This window comes from Notolepis coatsorum (assembly GCF_963971535.1).
Source record: "Notolepis coatsorum genome assembly, contig: SUPER_7_unloc_4, whole genome shotgun sequence".
Classification (NCBI taxonomy): Eukaryota; Metazoa; Chordata; class Actinopteri; order Aulopiformes; family Paralepididae; genus Notolepis; species Notolepis coatsorum.
This window is the reverse complement of record NW_028174877.1, coordinates 427,501-446,041: the sequence shown is the minus strand read 5'-3', so window position 1 is coordinate 446,041 and position 18,541 is coordinate 427,501. Positions and strand designations below refer to the sequence as shown.

General features: G+C 46.9%; 1 protein-coding gene across 1 annotated transcript in view; it reads left to right on the top strand.

Moving 5' to 3' along the window:
- galnt7 (UDP-N-acetyl-alpha-D-galactosamine: polypeptide N-acetylgalactosaminyltransferase 7) overlaps positions 1–18,541 on the top strand; it is a 58,183-nt gene that overhangs the window by 36,879 nt on the left and 2,763 nt on the right. The window contains 6 exon segments of the mRNA XM_084338334.1: positions 2,639–2,647; positions 2,649–2,765; positions 3,034–3,136; positions 6,505–6,603; positions 7,478–7,606; positions 17,612–17,642. Of these exon segments, the coding sequence (XP_084194460.1) occupies positions 2,639–2,647; positions 2,649–2,765; positions 3,034–3,136; positions 6,505–6,603; positions 7,478–7,606; positions 17,612–17,642 (488 nt within the window).

Genomic DNA, 18,541 nt, shown 5'->3' with positions numbered 1-18,541 from the left:
CTGAAGGTACACACACACACACACACACACACACACACACACACACCACACACAGTAAACACACACTTGAAGCACAGTGATTGATTGATTGATTGATTGAACATTTTATTAACAGATTGCAGAATGGGTACAATACAGTACTTAAGCATTACACCACGCGCAGTAGTGTGTTATGAGAATTAGAGCATGCCTAGGGGTGGTTGTTGGGCCCGAGGCACAGCCACGGGTCGTTAGACCCCCCCCTAGGCATGCTCTAATGCTCATAACACACGACTACAAGTGGTGTAATGGCTTTTATACAATTGGCGCATTCATCCAACCTTATTGATATACAACAAACACACATTAATTGAAGATTTATTCACAAAACCATCCGCAGAAAAAGTAGTTCCAAAAAAAAAAAAGAAGAGAAGTTGCCTCCGTGTCTAGAAGCAGCTGGGAGGTGCGCTGTTTCAAGGCATGCCGTCTAAGGATGAAGTGAGCGTGTGTTATTGGATTGATTGATTGATTGATTGATTGATTGATTGATTGATTGAAAATGTTATTACAGATAGACAGTGCTTACATCTTCATACAATTGCCGAATTCATCCAACCTTATTGCTATACAATAAACACACATTAATTGAAGCATAATGGAGATTTATTCACAAAACCATCTGCAGAAAAAGTAGGTTAAAATAAAGAAGAGAAGTTGCCTCCCCTACAGACAGACAGACAGGGGGTGCGCTGTTTCAAATCATGCCATCTAAGAATGAAGTGAGCGTGTGTTATTGGATTGATTGATTGATTGATTGATTGAAAAATGTAACACTTTAATCGCCGATGACGTGTTTAGATGTCATTCCTAGCCATGCTCATTCTGCCGAAGATGCCATAACTCGTCTTTGATATCAATAATTCAAAAATCTGTGACATGAGATGTACTGGTGAGCTCCACTCAACTGTCTAACGGTTCAAGAGCGCCATCCGGTGGCCGATCGGCTAATCGGCCAAGAGGGAGGGGCGCGCCAAACAGGAAGTGCTCATCCATAATCCGTCCGGGCACTCGCGATCGGTAGCCGGACCCCATCTCAACACACTGGATAATCAATCGCTCGCCCTAACTCAATAAACAACGTTATTTGGACGTATATAGTATTATACAACCTGGAAATGGTTCATCAGGATCAACATCCCATAATCGAAAACTGTCTACTCCACGCTCATCCCCCAACGGCGCGAGGAACATACGGTAAGATCCAGCGTTATTTTCTAACGTATTCCATATAAACTGCTCTGATGAACATATGACCCACACTAGACGAATGGTATAACGTTGCCCACGGAATTATAAACGCCCCCTCGCCCATCCGGTCAATATCAGATGATACGTAGTAACTTCTAGAACCACGTCCAGTTGAAATTTTTCATCTGGCAACGATCGCTACCAAACTGTATTTGATCATCAATATAATGCATTTGGAGCTATAAATCAAGTTCTGGAGAAAGGTGCAGAAAACGATAAAAACATACTTATACTTTAGACCATATTTTAGTATGAATATGTGAATGAAAAAGTATATCGTTGCTACACCCTGAACAATGGATATAGGACATTGAATGGGCCATAATAATGGCAATTTAGCAATAGAATTTAAAAAGTTATAGCCCTGCAAAGAAGGGGAACTTCTCCATAGACAAATAGAGCTGGCTAGGGATGGTAAATTATGAATTTGAACCATGGCGATCAAAGTGTTAATGTCCGCCTTGTTTCGAACTGGTTATGCTTTGGCCCTCTTTCGAAGTTGGTTAAGGTTAGAGTTTGGAATCAGGGCTGGTGGTCTCTCGCCCTGCTCTAAAGATAAACTCTAAGCATAACCGACTTTGAAACAACAAGGCTTCAAAGCATGCCGTCTAACAGTGAAGTGAGCGTGTGTTATTGGATCGATTGATTGATTGAAAGTTTTATTAACAGTGAAATGAGTGTCCTTTTGACGAATGGCATCTAACAACAGACTTTGCGCAATGTATATTTTGTTTCACAATGAGTCATGACCAAGTACATAATCCAACATTTTGTAAGCAACTAACACATTCCACGTGACAGAATCATTTTTGAATGAGTCGTTATGACGCTATCAACACATCCGTTCATAAAGATTATTGTCCGCCATCTTTGTTTCATTCCTAAAAACTCGAACGGCGGAGTGATTGTAATTCGGTTGTGGGCGGGTTCTGGGATCACGAGCGTGTGTTATGATAAATAACAACGTCTAACTTGACTGTTTCAGCCAATCAGAATCGAGAAATTTGCATGCCATTGTATACAGTACGGCTCAATACACACAAGTGTTAAGGGGATGCAGACCAGAGAGAGACTTTCGTCTTGATTACATCAGGGTCCCCCATTTTCAATTCATAGTGACATACACGACATACAGATAGACAGTACTGCTACATCTATACATTTATGACATACCAGATTTACAAATACAGTACTGTTTGTGATACAAGAAGAGTCTAAAAAGAGATATACATTTGAGGGGGAAGAAACTGTACGTTGGAGGAGGTTGAGAGAGAGACAGAGATGGAAACACATCACACATCTATCTCTCCTCTCTCTCTTTCTCTTGTCCCCCTCTCCCCCCCCCCCCCCCCCCCTCTCTAGAACTATGTGCGCGTGGTGGAGGTGTGGTGGGACGACTACAAGGATTACTTCTACGCCAGTCGACCAGAAACTCTGACTCTGGCCTACGGTGACATCAGTGATCTGAGGAGGTTCAGGTAACACACATCACACACACACACACACACACACACACACACACACACACACACACACACACACACACACACACACACACATAACACACACACACACACACACACACATAACACATAAAAGTGGATTTTTTTTTACTTGAACTTGAGGACTGCATACTTTTTCTGCAAACCAAAATACCATACTATATAATTATATGATCAGTGTCTGACCAGAGGAACAACTAACTGATTGATTGATGAATTGTTTGATTGATTGATTGATTGACAGGGAGGAGCATCGCTGCAAAAGCTTCAAATGGTTCATGGAGGAGATCGCCTACGACATCCCAACGCACTACCCCCTACCCCCCAAGAACGTGGAGTGGGGAGAGGTATACACACACACACACACACACACTACCCCCCAAGAACGTGGAGTGGGGAGAGGTACACACACACACACACACTACCCCCCAAGAACGTAGAGTGGGGAGAGGTACACACTAGGGGTGCACCGATATATCGGTCGGGTATCGGTATCGGCCGATAAGTGCCTTGTTGACTGCTATCGGCCTATCGGCCGATAAGCTCAAATGTGCCGATAGCAGTCGCCGATAAATACCCATCAATTTGTGTAGCGTCAAAAGGCAAAAAAAAAATATTCACTCGCGACCTACCTGCACAACGCCCGCCGTCCCCCACAAACACACACAAGCTACTGCATCAAAGTTACTATTTATGATTAACAAGGCATTCGTTTTGTGGCATTAACGTTATATAGTTAGTGTTACACGGACAATAACATCAGCATATTATTATTACCCATAGCAGCAAGGCATTACTCCGAGTCCGTTCATTAGCTACCGGGAGATGCAAGACTAACGTTACTGGTGAAAATGTGATTTGCGTTGGAATACTCCTTTGCCAACTTGCTGTACTTTGCTTGCAGGTCTGCAGCCATTATTGCTGCATTATGAATAGCCCCAACTTTAGCCACGGTAACGTTATGGCTAAACCTTTAACAATAGTTAACGCTAGCTTTCGGTTAGCTGTTCAATGCTATTAATAACACAACTCCCCGTCAACACCCTCTCTCGGGAAGATGGCATTTAAGAAAGTATCTGCTGTTAAAATGACACAAACATTCGTTTTGTGGCATTAACGTTATATAGTTAGTGTTACACGTTCAATAACAAGCATATTATTTACCCGAAGATAGCAGTAAACAAGGCCCTACACATTCTGCAATCTGTTAATAAAGTTTTCAACCAGACAAATGTATAGAAAGGCTTTGTTTTATTATAACATTTGTTGCAGTAAAATCATTGTCTCATTTGGTCCGGCGCTCCATGCTGTGGAGCGCCGGTCGGCGGGCCGGGCAGCTAACGTAGCTCTGCTCTCGCAAACAGAACAATGGCGCCATGCCCGAAAGTAGAAAAATTAATAAACGCTTGCCGATTGGTGGTAAGGACAGCAGGAGGTGGGTGCTAGCGGTGTGGCGTAATTGGCCGAATCGACTGTCAATCAAAATGGTTCCATTGCATTGGTTGAAAGCTCTGGTTGAGAGAATAGTATCCCGCTGCAGGCCGCAAGAATGGTTCCATTGCATTGGTTGAAAGCTCTGGTTGAGAAAATAGTATCCCTCTGCAGGCCGCAAGACGATACTGGGAGAGAGATAGTGATACCATAAACATATTTCTTGATGTTTCCTTTTTTTAAGTAAGTAAAGAGGCCTACAAATACAAACATACCCATACAAATATACAGTAGTTTCATAAAAAAAATAAAAAAAAAAATAAAAAAAAATAAAAAATACTTATATACAAATATCGGTATCGGTATCGGCCGATAGTGTTAGTTGAACAATCGGTATCGGCGGCCAATTTTCATATCGGTGCATCCCTAGTACACACACACACACACACACACACACACACAACCCACTACCCCCCAAGAACGTAGAGTGGGGAGAGGTACACACACACACACACACACACACACACACACACTGAGATAGAGGTTTTATCTTTTATTGTCCTGTTGTCCTGTAAAGTACTATTGTCATGTATTGTTGAGTACATGAGCTTCATAGAATGAAGGAAAATACTGTCTGAGTCAGCAGGAAGGGAGTTAGGGGGGGTGTTGAGTCAAATTAAAGTGTGCACTGACGTGGGGGTTTCAACATTTACACAATTATTTGATTCAATGGTGGGTTCTGTTTTATTTTATGCTGCTGGAGTATGGGGTTTTGATGATGCACCTGAATGTAATGCGATCCAGAACCGGGCCATAAGATACTTTTTAGGAGTCCATGAATACACACCAAAAGGGGCTATAGAAGGGGACATGGGGTGGGGCTCTTGCTTGGTCAAGCAAAAAGGTGAAATGGTGAGGTTATGGAACCGCCTGGTCCAGCTGCCAAATGACTAAAAAGATATTTAACTGGGACCGACCTGGTCAAGAGAGATGTCCATGATTTTTTCTTCCGCTGACTTAAAGGGGAACTCCAACATTTTGGGAAATTAGCTTATTTAACATCTTCCCTGGAGTTAGACAAGAAGATGCATACCTTTTTTGTCTCTGTGCGTGCATTTTAGCTTTGGGAATAGACGCTCCGTTAGCATAGCTTAGCTTCATCACTGGAAGTGAGGCAGGACAGTAGCCTTACAGTGCCTTACAGTGTATTGCAAGGTCTGACATTGACCAAATTTGATATGCATGACCTTGGTGGGCTCTAGGTCAACTCCTGAAAAGGGGGTCAATGTCAGACCTTGCAATCAAAAGTTAGGGGGCGCACTGAAATTATGGCAAGGGTTATTAGCCCCCTAACTTTTGATTGCAAAGTCTGACATTGACCCCCTTTTCAGGAGTTGACCTAGAGCCCACCAAGGTCACGATCAGCTCCTTGGTTTTACCAATGTTCAGGAGCAGGCTGTTGTCCTGGCACCAACGTTCCAGTACCTCAACCTCCTCTCGGTAGGCCTTCTCGGGGCAACAATCCATCAGGATAAGTGGAAGGTGGAGAATAGATATGGAAAAAACCTAAACTTAGAACATTAAAGATGAGTATTTGACTGAACCTTATGTAATGTTAAACTTAAAGAGAAGACGGAGGTCTCTGTGTGCCCAGTTGAGGTCTGGCACCCTGCCATTGGCTGTGGAAGTGGGTAGATTCCAGGGTAAACCTGAGGAGGAGCGGCTATGTGTTCTCTGTGATCTGGGAGTGGTGGAGGATGAATATCATTTTGTTTTTTATTGCCCTTTGTACACCACTTTGAGGAGGGCTTTATTTGAGAAAATTCAAATTGTAAATCCGGATTTGTTTTGGCCGTCTGGGAGTTGTATGTTGAGTTGTTTTTTTGTGAAGGACATCTTCAGTTTTGCAGGATTTTTGGAGAAAGTGTGGCACTTGAGACAAAACACACTATATCCTAATTCCTCTTGTTTCTTTTTTTTACATACATTGTTTACAGCTAGTTATATTACGTTTTATTTTGTTCTTTTTTTGTGGCCATCTTGGTCTATATAACTTATTGTCAATGTCAAGTATACTATTACATACTTATTGTTTATGTGTCTTGTAAGCCCAAGTAAGACACGAAAATATAAAAAATCAAATCAAACTAGTGTAGCTACAAACTTCAAACACATTGCTTTGGAAGGCATGTTTTATTTTTTTTAAACTTAAATTAAGGAAGGCATGTTTTAAATACTGTGTGTGTGTGTGTGTGTGTGTGTGTGTGTGTCTCTCTGTGTGTAGATCCGTGGCTATGAGAGCAGCTACTGTATAGACAGCATGGGACACACTAACGGAGGAAATGTGGAGATCGGACCCTGTCACAGGATGGGAGGCAACCAGGTACCTGTCTGTCTGTCTGTCTGTCTGCCTGCCTGTCTGTCTGTCTGTCTGTCTGTCTGTCTGTCTGTCTGCCTGCCTGCCTGCCTGTCTGTCTGTCTGTCTGTCTGTCTGTCTGTCTGTCTGTCTGTCTGTCTGTCTGTCTGTCTGTCAGGAGGTCTGTCTGTCTCTCTGTCTCTCTGTCTGTCTGTCTCTCTGTCTCTCTGTCTGTCTGTCTGTCTGTCTGCCTGTCTGTCTGTCTGCCTGTCTGCCTGTCTGCCTGTCTGCCTGTCTATCTGTCTGCCTGTGTGTATGTCTGTGTGTGTAGTTGATTCAGTTATTAAGATATCGATTTCAGTTTTTTACAATCGATTATTCGTTTAGTAAAAAAAAAAAAAAAAATTATATAATATATTTTATTATTTTTATTTTATTTTATAAAATGCTATTTTTTTTTATTGAAGCAATCATTCTTATTTAATTCTTTTTTATATTTAGAGGCAGTCTAATTTTCATAGCCCAATTGATCTAAAAGATGAACATGCTACTTTTTCTGTTTGTTTATTAAAGCCTGTTATTATTATGGGCTACGATGGTGAACGGTGTCATTTTGATTTATTGTCTGTCAGCTAAAAAATAATAATAATAATAATTTATCATATATATTTTTTTTTATATAGCCTACATTTGGGGGGGGGGGGGGTGAATATTAGAATATTCGATCTTAAGTACCAGCGATTTTCGAATAGCACTTTTGCTAGAAAGTCCCATCCCTAGTGTGTATCTTCTGTGTGTGTGTGTGTCTATGTGTGTGTGTAGTTGTCTCGTATCGACGAGGCCGACCAGCTGATTGTCATGTGTGTATCTTCTCTGTGTGTGTGTCTATGTGTGTGTGTAGTTGTTCCGTATCAACGAGGCCGACCAGCTGATGCAGTACGATCAGTGTCTGACCAGAGGAGCGGATAACTCTGCTGTCATCATCACCCACTGTGACATGAACCAGAACACGGAGTGGAAGTACTTCAAGGTGAGGGGGGGGGAGAGAGGGACAGAGGGGGGAGGGAGGGAGGGAGAGGAGGAGAGGAGGGGGAGAGGGAGGGAGGGAGGAGGGGGAAAGACGGAGGAGGGGAGAGGGAGGAGGGAGGGGGAGAGAGAGGGGACAGGGGGAGGGAGGGGAAAGGGAGGGAGGAGGGAGAGGAGGGGGAGAGAGAGAGGGGATGGGGGAGAGGGAGGGAGAGGAGGGGGAGAGAGAGAGGGGGATGGAGGGAGGAGGAGGAGGGGAGGAGGGGAGAGGGAGGGAGGAGGGGGAGAGACAGAGGAGGGGGGAGGGAGGGGAGGAGGGAGGGGAGGGAGTAGGGAGGGGGATTGAGTGGAAGCACCCCAAGGTGGGGGGCAGGGTGTCCGCGGATCCTTAAAAAGTCTTAAAAGGTCTTAAATTTGTTTATCAATTATTAAGGCCTTAGTTCTGTCTTAAAATGTCTTTAATCCATTTTCAGAGGTCTTAAAAATGCCATAGAAAAGAAAGATAAAATCCCATGTCATCTTATGTTTTATTATGAAATCTGGGGGAAAACTATAACGGAGATAAAGTTTGACTTTTCATTGTAGAATCACGCAGACCGGAATGGGGCGGTACCAACACAACTCCTTGTGTAATGTGTTGGCCGGGGAACCATTTCAGCAGCGGAGTCTAGCTAACGTTAGCAAGGCGAAGCGATAACGCCAACGTTTACAATCCACTGTTTGCGCGATGGTTGGTCCCAGTCAAAGACCATTACAAGCCCTGCTGCAAAAAAAAAAAAGAGCAGTCGCGTCGCACATGCTGAGCGTTCTGCAAAAACCGCCTGCAAACTACTATTTCGCATTTATTTTCGGCCCCTGCCTCCAGCACCAGCTGCGCCATCTCAGGTAGGACTATAACATCTGCACCAACAGAAGTCCGGATAACATTCGGCTCCATGCCAAAGCTTGAAGCTGAGGTCTATTAACTTGAAAATAATCTATTCACGGATGTAAACGAGGACACGTTTGTGTTTATGTTCGATGAGAGCTTCACCCACTATGTATTTCTTCCTCCCACCCACCCCTCCTAATGACGTACAGTATCCTCCCATGTATGTTAGGATCTATGGGTAACAGTACTGTATATTTGCATATCGTATATGTCACAAATGTAACGGTACAGTACTATATACCTGTATGTCCCTATGCCATAAATGTCATGTATGTTGAGTATGTCATAAATGTCATTATGAATTGAAAATGGGGGACCCTGATGTAAACAAGACAAACGTCTTTCTCTGGTCTGCATCCCCTTAACAATTGTGTGTATTGAGCCGTACTGTATTGTACCCATTCTGCACAAACAAAACAACTGGATGAATGAATGAAAACTTTATTAACAGATTGCAGAATGGGTACAATACAGTACGGCTCAATACACACAATTGTTAAGGGGATGCAGACCAGAGAAAGACGTGTGTCTTGTTTACATCAGGGTCCCCCATTTTCAATTATAGTGACATGACATTTATGACATACACAACATACATGACATTTATGGCATAGGGACATACATGACATACAGGTATACTATATAGTACTGTAGTGTTACAATTGTGACATATACGATATGCAAATATACAGTACTGTTACCCAGAGATCCTAACAGAAAATATATACATATGATGGGGAGGAGACTGTACATTAGGAGGGGGGGTGGGGGGGGGTTTGGACATTTACGGTGCTCTGTTTCTAATTGCAGCCTCCCGTAGGTGCTCTTTAAGAGCGGTTTTGAATGTGGGCAGGGGTAAAGTGGGTTTTAGGAGTGAGGTTAAGCAGTAGTCTGACCAGTTTGTTTTGTGATGTTTGTAATCTTGTTTTTAGGGCCTTTGAGGTGCTTTGGTACCATGAGGTGCAAGCATAGTTGTAGTATCTTGAATGAGTGCTCCTGCTAGAGTCTTCAGGGTATTCTTGTTTACCAGTGAGGAGATCCGGTACAAGAATCTTGTTTGTTGGTTGACTTTTTTGATACCCTGGGGAGGGTGGTAATAGTTATGTGTTCTGACAGTGGCTGTTGCACTTGCTGCTTGGCCCCTGGTATATTTTGTTATATTTGCTATTTATGTTTGGTCACCCCTTTGTTGAAATTCATCCAATCCAGTTACTCCTTTAAGTTCAAGATTTTTAAGTTTCCAAGTTATGTTTTAATAAACATCTTTGGACCAATGTGTCCCTAAACTTAAACTAATTGGTGTCATTGCATGATTTGTCATTTTGTTATTGTGAAATTGGTATTAAATTTAATTCTGAGTGGCATTAAAAAGCATTAAATATGACTGGGCTAAACCCGCAGATACCCTGGGGGGGGGGGGGGGGGAGGGATGGAGGGGACAGAGGGGGGAGGGAGGGAGGGGAGAGAGAGAGAGGGGACAGAGGGAGGGAGGGGAGAGAGAGGGAGGGGAGAGGAGGAGAGGAGAGGGAGGAGGGGAGAGGGAGGGGATGGAGGGAGGAGGGGGAGAGGAAGGAGGGAGAGGGAGGGAGGAGCGGGAGGGGATGGAGGGAGGGAGGGAGGGGATGGAGGGAGGGAGGGAGGGAGGGAGGAGGGAGAGGGAGGGAGGGAGAGGGAGGAGGGGAGAGGGAGGGAGGAGCGGGAGGGGAGAGGGAGAGAGAGAGAGGGGACAGGGGGGAGGAGGGGGGGGAGAGAGAGAGGGGACAGGGAGGGAGGGAGGGAGGAGGGAGGGATGGAGGGGGGGATAGGAGAGGAGGGGAGGGGATGGAGGGAGGAGGGGGGGAGGGAGGGAGGAGGGGAGAGGGAGGGGAGAGGGAGGGGGGAGGAGGGAGGGATGGAGGGGGGGATAGGAGAGGAGGGGAGGGGATGGAGGGAGCAGGGGGAGAGGGAGGGAGGAGGGGAGAGGGAGGGAGGGGACGGGGGTCGGGAGGGAGGGGAGAGGGAGAGGAGGGGGAGAGAGAGAGAGGGGATGGAGGAGGAGGGAGGGGGAGAGGGAGGGGGGAGGGAGAGAGGGAGAGACGGAGGAGGGGGGAGGAGAGAGAGAGGGGATGGAGGGAGGATGAGGGAGGGGAGAAGAGGGAGGGAGGAGGGAGAGAGGGGAGGGAGGAGGGGGGAGGGGGAGAGACGGAGGAGGGAGGGGGATTGAGTGGAAGTACTTCAAGGTGAGAGATGAAATCCTCCACAAGCCCCCTACTGTAGGTATTCTTCCCACATCCTCGCTCGAGGAGGTGTTCACGTCTGTTGGCCCCAGTTCAGTAACCATCATAAACACATCACTAGTCTCTGGCTCGGTGTCCCAGTCTATTCTAAGGAGGCGGTCGTACAGCCCCTTCTCAAAAAGCCCAATTTAGACCCCTCCCTTCCAAATAACTACAGACCCATTTCTAAGCTGCCCTTTATCTCAAAGGTGTTCGAGAAAGTGGTGGCTACTAGGGGTGGGGGGGGGGGGGGGGGAATCGATATGTAGTAGTATCGCGATAATTTGCGTGGCGATACTGTATCGATACAGGGACGCCCAGTATCGATATTTAATTATTAATTGTTTTTAATTTTTTTTGTATAAGGAAGTTGCATTGTTCATTTCAATACCTGTAATAGTACAGTAGTCCACACACACACATACATGTGCATTCAGTTAAGTTGGAATATGACTGTAATACAAACAGTTCAGTTTGTCAGGTACATGCAACACAGATTACAGTGTTGACATCTGTCTGCTTGAGAAAATACCACGTTCTGCAATAAAAACGATTGAAGTGAGATGAACAGACTGAACTTTATTTTATTAGATAAAACACGTTGACAAAGTTTTACTTTGCAGTTGAAAAAAGGTAATAAATCGCAATATATCGCAATATTAACATCGCAATACCCTATCTCTACCTAGATAATACTCAGCATATCATAGCATATTGGCAATATATTTAGTATCGCAATACTATCGTACCGTGACTCAAGTATCGCGATAGTATCGTGTCGTGAGGCCTCTGGTGATTCCCACCCCTAGTGGCTACCCACAAAATCTACCCACAAAATCTACCCACAAAATCTACCCACAAAATCTCAGACAAATTTCAATCAGGTTTCCGCAAAAAAGACAGTTCACTGAAACTGCCCTCAGAGTCTGAAACAACGTCATGATGTCCTCTGTCCTGGTCCTGTTGGATCTCATGGTGTCCTCTGTCCTGGTCCTGTTGGATCTCATGGTGTCCTCTGTCCTGGTCCTGTTGGATCTCATGGTGTCCTCTGTCCTGGTCCTGTTGGATCTCATGATGTCCTCTGTCCTGGTCCTGTTGGATCTCATGGTGTCCTCTGTCCTGGTCCTGTTGGATCTCATGGTGTCCTCTGTCCTGGTCCTGTTGGATCTCATGGTGTCCTCTGTCTCTGTCCTGGTCCTGTTGGATCTCATGGTGTCCTCTGTCCTGGTCCTGTTGGATCTCATGGTGTCCTCTGTCCTGGTCCTGTTGGATCTCATGATGTCCTCTGTCCTGGTCCTGTTGGATCTCATGGTGTCCTCTGTCCTGGTCCTGTTGGATCTCATGGTGTCCTCTGTCCTGGTCCTGTTGGATCTCATGATGTCCTCTGTCCTGGTCCTGTTGGATCTCATGATGTCCTCTGTCCTGGTCCTGTTGGATCTCATGATGTCCTCTGTCCTGGTCCTGTTGGATCTCATGGTGTCCTCTGTCCTGGTCCTGTTGGATCTCATGATGTCCTCTGTCCTGGTCCTGTTGGATCTCATGGTGTCCTCTGTCCTGGTCCTGTTGGATCTCATGATGTCCTCTGTCTCTGTCCTGGTCCTGTTGGATCTCATGGTGTCCTCTGTCCTGGTCCTGTTGGATCTCATGGTGTCCTCTGTCTCTGTCCTGGTCCTGTTGGATCTCATGGTGTCCTCTGTCCTGGTCCTGTTGGATCTCATGGTGTCCTCTGTCCTGGTCCTGTTGGATCTCATGATGTCCTCTGTCCTGGTCCTGTTGGATCTCATGGTGTCCTCTGTCCTGGTCCTGTTGGATCTCATGGTGTCCTCTGTCTCTGTCCTGGTCCTGTTGGATCTCATGGTGTCCTCTGTCCTGGTCCTGTTGGATCTCATGGTGTCCTCTGTCCTGGTCCTGTTGGATCTCATGATGTCCTCTGTCCTGGTCCTGTTGGATCTCATGGTGTCCTCTGTCCTGGTCCTGTTGGATCTCATGGTGTCCTCTGTCTCTGTCCTGGTCCTGTTGGATCTCATGGTGTCCTCTGTCCTGGTCCTGTTGGATCTCATGGTGTCCTCTGTCCTGGTCCTGTTGGATCTCATGATGTCCTCTGTCCTGGTCCTGTTGGATCTCATGGTGTCCTCTGTCCTGGTCCTGTTGGATCTCATGGTGTCCTCTGTCCTGGTCCTGTTGGATCTCATGGTGTCCTCTGTCCTGGTCCTGTTGGATCTCATGGTGTCCTCTGTCCTGGTCCTGTTGGATCTCATGATGTCCTCTGTCCTGGTCCTGTTGGATCTCATGGTGTCCTCTGTCCTGGTCCTGTTGGATCTCATGGTGTCCTCTGTTCTGGTCCTGTTGGATCTCATGATGTCCTCTGTCCTGGTCCTGTTGGATCTCATGGTGTCCTCTGTCCTGGTCCTGTTGGATCTCATGGTGTCCTCTGTCTCTGTCCTGGTCCTGTTGGATCTCATGGTGTCCTCTGTCCTGGTCCTGTTGGATCTCATGGTGTCCTCTGTCCTGGTCCTGTTGGATCTCATGATGTCCTCTGTCCTGGTCCTGTTGGATCTCATGGTGTCCTCTGTCCTGGTCCTGTTGGATCTCATGGTGTCCTCTGTCCTGGTCCTGTTGGATCTCATGGTGTCCTCTGTCCTGGTCCTGTTGGATCTCATGGTGTCCTCTGTCCTGGTCCTGTTGGATCTCATGATGTCCTCTGTCCTGGTCCTGTTGGATCTCATGGTGTCCTCTGTCCTGGTCCTGTTGGATCTCATGATGTCCTCTGTCCTGGTCCTGTTGGATCTCATGGTGTCCTCTGTCCTGGTCCTGTTGGATCTCATGGTGTCCTCTGTCCTGGTCCTGTTGGATCTCATGGTGTCCTCTGTCCTGGTCCTGTTGGATCTCATGGTGTCCTCTGTCTCTGTCCTGGTCCTGTTGGATCTCATGGTGTCCTCTGTCCTGGTCCTGTTGGATCTCATGGTGTCCTCTGTCCTGGTCCTGTTGGATCTCATGGTGTCCTCTGTCCTGGTCCTGTTGGATCTCATGATGTCCTCTGTCCTGGTCCTGTTGGATCTCATGGTGTCCTCTGTCCTGGTCCTGTTGGATCTCATGATGTCCTCTGTCCTGGTCCTGTTGGATCTCATGGTGTCCTCTGTCCTGGTCCTGTTGGATCTCATGATGTCCTCTGTCCTGGTCCTGTTGGATCTCATGGTGTCCTCTGTCCTGGTCCTGTTGGATCTCATGGTGTCCTCTGTCCTGGTCCTGTTGGATCTCATGGTGTCCTCTGTCCTGGTCCTGTTGGATCTCATGATGTCCTCTGTCCTGGTCCTGTTGGATCTCATGATGTCCTCTGTCCTGGTCCTGTTGGATCTCATGGTGTCCTCTGTCCTGGTCCTGTTGGATCTCATGGTGTCCTCTGTCCTGGTCCTGTTGGATCTCATGGTGTCCTCTGTCCTGGTCCTGTTGGATCTCATGGTGTCCTCTGTCCTGGTCCTGTTGGATCTCATGGTGTCCTCTGTCCTGGTCCTGTTGGATCTCATGATGTCCTCTGTCCTGGTCCTGTTGGATCTCATGGTGTCCTCTGTCCTGGTCCTGTTGGATCTCATGGTGTCCTCTGTCCTGGTCCTGTTGGATCTCATGGTGTCCTCTGTCTCTGTCCTGGTCCTGTTGGATCTCATGGTGTCCTCTGTCCTGGTCCTGTTGGATCTCATGATGTCCTCTGTCCTGGTCCTGTTGGATCTCATGGTGTCCTCTGTCCTGGTCCTGTTGGATCTCATGGTGTCCTCTGTCCTGGTCCTGTTGGGTCTCATGGTGTCCTCTGTCCTGGTCCTGTTGGATCTCATGGTGTCCTCTGTCTCTGTCCTGGTCCTGTTGGATCTCATGGTGTCCTCTGTCCTGGTCCTGTTGGATCTCATGATGTCCTCTGTCCTGGTCCTGTTGGATCTCATGATGTCCTCTGTCCTGGTCCTGTTGGATCTCATGGTGTCCTCTGTCCTGGTCCTGTTGGATCTCATGGTGTCCTCTGTCCTGGTCCTGTTGGGTCTCATGGTGTCCTCTGTCCTGGTCCTGTTGGATCTCATGGTGTCCTCTGTCCTGGTCCTGTTGGATCTCATGATGTCCTCTGTCCTGGTCCTGTTGGATCTCATGATGTCCTCTGTCCTGGTCCTGTTGGATCTCATGGTGTCCTCTGTCCTGGTCCTGTTGGATCTCATGATGTCCTCTGTCCTGGTCCTGTTGGATCTCATGATGTCCTCTGTCCTGGTCCTGTTGGATCTCATGGTGTCCTCTGTCCTGGTCCTGTTGGATCTCATGGTGTCCTCTGTCCTGGTCCTGTTGGATCTCATGATGTCCTCTGTCCTGGTCCTGTTGGATCTCATGATGTCCTCTGTCCTGGTCCTGTTGGATCTCATGATGTCCTCTGTCCTGGTCCTGTTGGATCTCATGGTGTCCTCTGTCCTGGTCCTGTTGGATCTCATGGTGTCCTCTGTCCTGGTCCTGTTGGGTCTCATGGTGTCCTCTGTCCTGGTCCTGTTGGATCTCATGGTGTCCTCTGTCCTGGTCCTGTTGGATCTCATGATGTCCTCTGTCCTGGTCCTGTTGGATCTCATGATGTCCTCTGTCCTGGTCCTGTTGGATCTCATGGTGTCCTCTGTCCTGGTCCTGTTGGATCTCATGATGTCCTCTGTCCTGGTCCTGTTGGATCTCATGATGTCCTCTGTCCTGGTCCTGTTGGATCTCATGGTGTCCTCTGTCCTGGTCCTGTTGGATCTCATGGTGTCCTCTGTCCTGGTCCTGTTGGATCTCATGGTGTCCTCTGTCCTGGTCCTGTTGGATCTCAGCGCAGCGTTCGACACGGTAGACCACGGCACCCTGTCCGACGGGCTCGGGGAGTGGGCGGGCCTCACCGGGAGCGCCCTGAGTTGGTTTTTCCTCCTACCTTCAGGAGAGAAGTTTCGCCGTGGCTGTTGACCCCTTTCAATCTGACCCTTCACCCCTCTGGTGTGGCGTACCACAGGGATCTGTGCTTGCGCCAATCCTGTTTGGCTCTACATGCCCCCCCCCCTGCCTTCTCATCAGCTCATTTAACCCCATCACTGCCACACGACAGAAGGTTAACCCTTTAGTATCACACAACCGACGGCGATGCTCCATCATTAGCGTCATTAGCTCCGCATCCGCCGAGCTAATGATGGCGCATCGCCGTCGGTTGTGTGATAGTAAAGGGCTAACCTTACCTTCTGTATTGTCACAGTGAAAGGGTTAACCGGCTGTCGTGTGGCAGTGAAAGGGTTAAGGGCATCTCCTACCACTGCTACGCAGATGACATCCAGTTATATCTCTCCTTCAAACCTGATAACTTAGAGATAAATTAAACATCCTGCACAAGTGCCTATCGGCCATCGACAATTGGATGGGTAGCAGGGAGGGAGGGTGGGAGGGGGAGGGAGAAGGGGAGGGGAGAGTTCATTATAGTAGTAGAGACTGAGGCTGAGGTTACACCTAGGGTGTTTTCGTTTCGTTTTCAGGATGAGTTTCGCTTTTCCAGGTGGCAACGTAGTGGCAGCCAAGTTAGACATTCGTTTTGCCTCCTGGGCACAGTGATGTAGTACACTGCCAAAGCAGTAGGTGGCAGTAGGTGGCGAACATGAAGGCAATTTTCAACCAATCAGAACTTGAATGTGCCAATACACTTCCTAAAAAAAAATACACAAGCCGCCATCTTTAAATGCCTCCGTATAGCACTTATTTTTCAGCAAAGAAATAGCAATTTATTGCAATAAAAGTGCAATAAACAAAACGGATACATTCACTGTGTGTTCTGCCTGTCATTTGTTGATGAAACAAAACTAACATCAACACAATTGACCACCAAGAGCGGATAGTTTAGTCTCGCAAAAAAGATTGCAGATGTTGTTAGCTACATGCTAACGTGAATGGAATATGCCAGTATAAAAGTATAGCATTATGGCTAGCAGCTAACGTTAGCTCACGGTAGTTAGCCAGCCAGCACCAAACTGATGATATCGGGAGCTATCAGTAGCTAGATAACATTAGAGACAACGCCTCATGTATTAAACAAAAGTGAATAGATGACTGGGCCATTTTGTTTAATGCTTGTTATGTTGAAAGAGGGGCTCTGAGCTAACAGGGTCTGGTAGCTAGGTAGCTACGGTAGGTAGCTAACGTTAGCTCACGTTAGCCAGCCAGCACAAAACTGATGATATAAGGAGCTATCAGTAGCTAGATAACATTAGAGACAACGCCTCATGTATTAAACAAAAGTGAATAGATGACTGGGCCATTTTGTTTAATGCTTGTTATGTTGAAAGAGGAGCTCTGAGCTGCTCATGCAATCGACTCTTGTGTGGCTGCTGGTTTGTTGACTGTTGGGAGGCGGAGGATTTGGCCTTGGTCTCTACTGCACATGGGCATTGGGCAAAACGGCTCCGCGCAGATTACAGGACACGTTGCCGCCGAGTTTTGGCGTTTTTCCAAAACGGAAACACAATTTCAGCGTTGTCAGTAGGGCAACGCGTTTTCCTGCCAAAACGGCATTTCTATTTAACAGGGACAGCAAACGTATTCATTCAGCAACAAAACGAAAACAAAAACACCTAGTCTAACCATGGCCTGAGGTATGAGTTCATTATCACTGATGGGACATTATAACAACATGGTGACAATGACTTACCTAATCACACTTTATCTCTCTCTCTCCTGTCTCTATATATATTTCTTTCTGTCTCTTATGTCTCTGTTTCTCTCTATGTCTTTCTGTCTCTCTCTGTCTCTCTCTCTCTCTCTCTCTCTCTCTCTGTTTCTCTCTCTCTCTCTCCAGGACCTCCACAGGTTCACTCACGTGCCAACTGGTAAATATCTCCACCTCATGTTATTATTGTTATTATTATTATCTTTATAATAAGTGAGTCGACTACAATAATAAATATCCAGCTACTGAGTTAGTATTATTATTATAGCAGTAATACTGTAGTGTGTCGACTACAATAATAAATATCCAGCTACTGAGCGTAGCGGTAGTAGTAGTATAGTAGTAGTATAAATAGTAGTATAGTAGTAGTAGTAGTAGAAGCACCATGTTGTCCTTAGAACAGGCTGTCATCCCCACCTGCCTGAAGAAGTCCACTATTATCCCTGTACCCAAAAAATCCAAGCCTGCTTGCCTCAACGACTACCGCCCTGTAGCTCTCACCTCCATAGCCATGAAGTGCTTTGAGAAGCTAGTAAAGGGCTACATCTGCTCCTCCCTCCCCATCAACATGGACCCCCTGCAATTTGCATACCGCCCCAACAGGTCCACGGAGGACGCCATAGCCCATGTGCTGCACACAGCAGCATCACACCTGGACAAGAGGCAGGGGAACTATGTGAGAATGCTATTCATCGACTACAGCTCGGCATTCAATACCATAGTCCCCTCCATACTCATAGCCAAGCTCAGGGATCTGGGCTTGAACTATGACCTCTGCCAGTGGGTCTTGGACTTCCTGACTGGCAGACCCCAGGTGGTGAGAGCAGGCAACTGCACCTCCTCATCCATCACCCTCAACATAGGGGCCCCCCAGGGCTGTGTTCTGAGTCCCCTCCTCTACTCCCTGTACACACACGACTGTGTCGCTCAGCGGAGTAGCAATACAATCATCAAATTTGCTGACGACACAGTGGTGGTGGGCCTGATCTCTGCCAACGACGAGAGGGCCTACCTGGAAGAGGTCAAGGTCCTGGCGGGATGGTGCCAGGAAAACAGCCT